This window comes from Crocodylus porosus, unplaced genomic scaffold, assembly GCF_001723895.1.
Source record: "Crocodylus porosus isolate Cpor-Errol unplaced genomic scaffold, CroPor_comp1, whole genome shotgun sequence".
Classification (NCBI taxonomy): Eukaryota; Metazoa; Chordata; order Crocodylia; family Crocodylidae; genus Crocodylus; species Crocodylus porosus.
The window spans coordinates 45,788,688-45,792,267 of NW_017728906.1; the positions used below are offsets into that span (position 1 = coordinate 45,788,688).

The 3,580-nt window shown below is 41.9% G+C and overlaps 1 protein-coding gene across 2 annotated transcripts in view; it reads left to right on the plus strand.

Moving 5' to 3' along the window:
- FUNDC1 (FUN14 domain containing 1) overlaps window positions 1-3,580 on the plus strand; it is a 58,529-nt gene extending 54,949 nt beyond the window's left edge. Inside the window, exon 6 of one of the 2 annotated variants that reach the window (XM_019529054.1) lies at window positions 2,722-3,574. In XM_019529054.1, coding sequence (XP_019384599.1) covers window positions 2,722-2,822 — 101 coding nt within the window. In that variant the 3' untranslated portion in view covers window positions 2,823-3,574. Of the gene's footprint in view, window positions 1-2,721 lie in introns of both variants that reach the window. The other variant, XM_019529055.1, reaches the window with a different exon arrangement.

Genomic DNA, 3,580 nt, shown 5'->3' on the forward strand with positions numbered 1-3,580 from the left:
ACTACCCCCCTACATCCCCGAGCAACTACAGAATAGTCCTCCCTGGTGATGACCCCTTCTTTCCATTGGGTGTAAGCCTCCTTTTTAGTTGGAGTACTGCGTCCAATTCTGGGCACCGCACTTCAAGAGGGATGTGGACAACATGGAGGGGGCCAGATGATGGCTACCCGCATGATCAGGGTTCAGCAGGGCAGGCCCTACGAGGAGAGGCTATGGGACCTGAACCTGTTAAGCCAAAAGAGAAGGCTGAGGGGGGATCTAGTGGCTGTTTACAAAGTAGTCAAAGGGGACCAGCAGGCACTGGGGGAGTCCCTGTTCCCCTGAGCACTACCAGGAGTGATTAGAAACAACAGACACAAGCTGGCAGAGGGTAGATTCAGGCTAGACATTAGGAGGCGTTACTTCACGGTCAGGGCGGCTAGGATCTGGAACCTACTTCCAAGAGAAGTGGTGCTGGCTCCTACCCTGGGGGTCTTTAAAAGAAGGCAGGATGAACACCTTGCTGGGGTCATTTGACCAAGTACCCTTTCCTGCCACAGCAGGGAGTTGGACTTGATGATCTGCTCAGTCCCTTCTGACCCTACCAACTGTGAAACTATGAAATCTAAAGTAAATGTAATCTATTTTGAGGTGTATGAGCTTGGTGTTTCATGCATCAGAAAGCATAACAGGGCAGCCTCCATTAAGAGCTAAACAATAGTTATTGCTACTGAGTAGTATATTGATACTTCCCTCCTACTGACTCTTTACTTTGTTGTGTCTGTTCCATTTCACAGGGCTTTCCTAGCCTTCTTTGCAATTATTGCATGTTTTATTAAAAGGGTACTAACAGTTCTACTGCAAAAGCCACATTCTGACCCTGAGGATAATTATATGCTTTATTTTTACATGCACATTGTGAGTATAGATGCACTCAGGCTAATCTACATTGTGGGAGTGAACAGGAGCTGTAATGCTATGGTGGGCACATCTACATGTGCATTAATGCACTGTTGCTACTGTGCATTAAGTTTAGTACCTGCAATAACAGGTACTAACTAAACGTTCAGTAGCCGACGCTAATGCACAGGAGTGCTGGGGCAGTTGTCTGATGATGCTTAATGTGCAGGAGAGTAATTCTGCTGCACATTAGTGTATCAGCATGGCTTTTGCTGTGATGTGCTAATATACAGTAGAATTAGTCTACTATATATTAAGCGACTCTTGTAGACATGCCCAGTGTGCCCCAGATCCCACTGAATATATACCATTGTTATGTATCAAAAGTTCTTCAAGTCTGAAAGTTTTATGTTGATTTTTACTGGTGTTTCTTGGTAGTGGTATGATTTTTTTAAAGCGCTCCATAAATTCCCTACTGACTTCAATGGCAGCAGAACTAGCAAAGGTTGAAAACGTCTGAAAATCTCACTTATATGAACCAAATACATCTATCAAACTGGCATGAGCTTTCAAATATGTTAAATGTGCCATTCTGTCTGACACAATGAAACTTGACATCTGAGCCTTTGTGCTGGTGTTCATGAGATGATGTGCTTTTACCATGAAATATTTCATGTAATAGATCAGATTCTCCCTTGCTCTATGACAGACCTCTGTGAGAAGGTCACTTTGATATAAAGAGATTCTCCCAGTGGTGCGGATTTGACTTAACAGGGCCTATGCCATCCCATTCCTTGCAGCTGGCAGGGCCACTGTGGCTAGGAGAAAGGGGTTATGATCTCCTGGATGACCAGCATAGCCTATGGCCAGCCCAGGACCCAGCAACACAAAAATGACTTTTCTTTTCCACTTTCCTGGGTTTAATGCACTTCTAGGTAGTAGCCAAACTTCAGGGTCATTATGGTTTGTTTCATGACTTGACACTGAAGAGCTATTTTGCAATGTTATGTGTTAATCGACTGGACAGGGCAGAAGGAACGAGGTAATACAACAGTAGAAACAGGGACTGAATGATTTTTAACAATGAGTTAGCAAGAATTCCTTGTTTTTTTCAGTGGAGTCCTATGCTTGAAAACTGATGATGAGATTTGCTCCATGTTAAACTGAAACAAATAAGAACATCAGGATTTGTCTCTCTTCCATCCAAGTAAAATAATCATGAATTTTTTGTTTTATAGATCTTGATTTCTTGCCCAATTCCCACATCATTAACCCCCTGTAGAACTCATTCTTCAGGGTGATTGTTTTATGGGCTTCTATCTTCTAAGCAAGCCAAACCCAAGAAAGTACGTACCAGTAGGTGAGAAACTTTAATTTTAATTTGTTGTTTATTAATATGCATGTGTGTGTTACATTTAAGGTAACAGTTAACTCCTAATTAATCATAAGGTACATCTACAAAGCAATTCTGATAGTCGTTGTAGTTTTGGTAGATATAACTAGCTTTAAACTAGCTACCTCTGGAATGGTAGTAGTGTAGCAAGAGCACTATTTGCCAGGGAAGCTGAGTAAATACTCCAGTATTTAGCTCTATGTATGCTATAGTTGTGCTTCTAACAACAGTTATCTGAGATAACCAGTTTAAGCTGGGTCACTTACATCTTCACAAGCTGCACGACACCTTTGACTGAAATGTAGACAAACATTTAGGATAAAAGGATGTTAAACAATACTGGATTAGTGAAACCCTCCTGGCTTAAGGCTACACTGATGTCATGTCAATAAAATCAGTCCTTTCTCTCACATTTAATCACTTCCGCTGTTCCCACCCATTTTATATAGGTGGCGACAGACACAGACCATTACTTCGTTCTGAAGAGCAAACAGAGGGTCAGATTTTGGGTGCTATCATCCTGATTGGGAAACAAAATGTAGAGCACTGACCTAAACAAGCTGTGAATGAAAGTAGAAGTTCTGATTAGCTGAAGATTTTACAGTGAAAACAAGTATGAAGTTGGTTTTCCAGTTTCTTGTATTGGTGTGAATCAAGACATGCATGGCTGAATTCTTACTTCAGTGAAAAGAGCGTTATAAATCAGAAGAAAGTCTGGCCCTTTGCTACAAAATGTCCAATGGTAAGAGTAGATTTATTCAAAGTGCATCAAGTAATTAGACAAATGTTGTTAGTGGTTTTAAGTTTGCTTGTAAAATACAATTAGAACCACTATTTTTCTCATTTAAATGCAGCAGTAACATATTGTAATGTTTTTTCCTCCCTCTGGCTTCCCTTCTGCCATCTCCCTTTTTTTGTACTGTTCAGTCTATTTTGCAGACAGAATAGCCCATATCCAACATGGCTTAGGGACCTCAACTTTTGCTGCAGAGTCAGAGTTTGTGGGTGAGGAAGTTAAGTCTTGTCCCCTTTAAATGGTTCATTTTAAATTGCTTTTGTCCACTGATGCAGAGGGTGTGTTTGGGTGGAGGGAAGAGGGCAACCAGTTGTGACCTGGCCACGTGCCCATACTGGCTTATAAAATCCAGCTCAGGGAGACTGGGGCCACTGCTGGCAGAGGGTTTCAGTGCCTCCCTTCAGGAGGAGAGGGTTCTGGACATTTTTAAGTCTGTGACTGTCCACCCCCACTCAAGAAAATATTGCTTGACACTGAATCTCCAGCCAATTTTCATCCTTCTCTAACCCTTC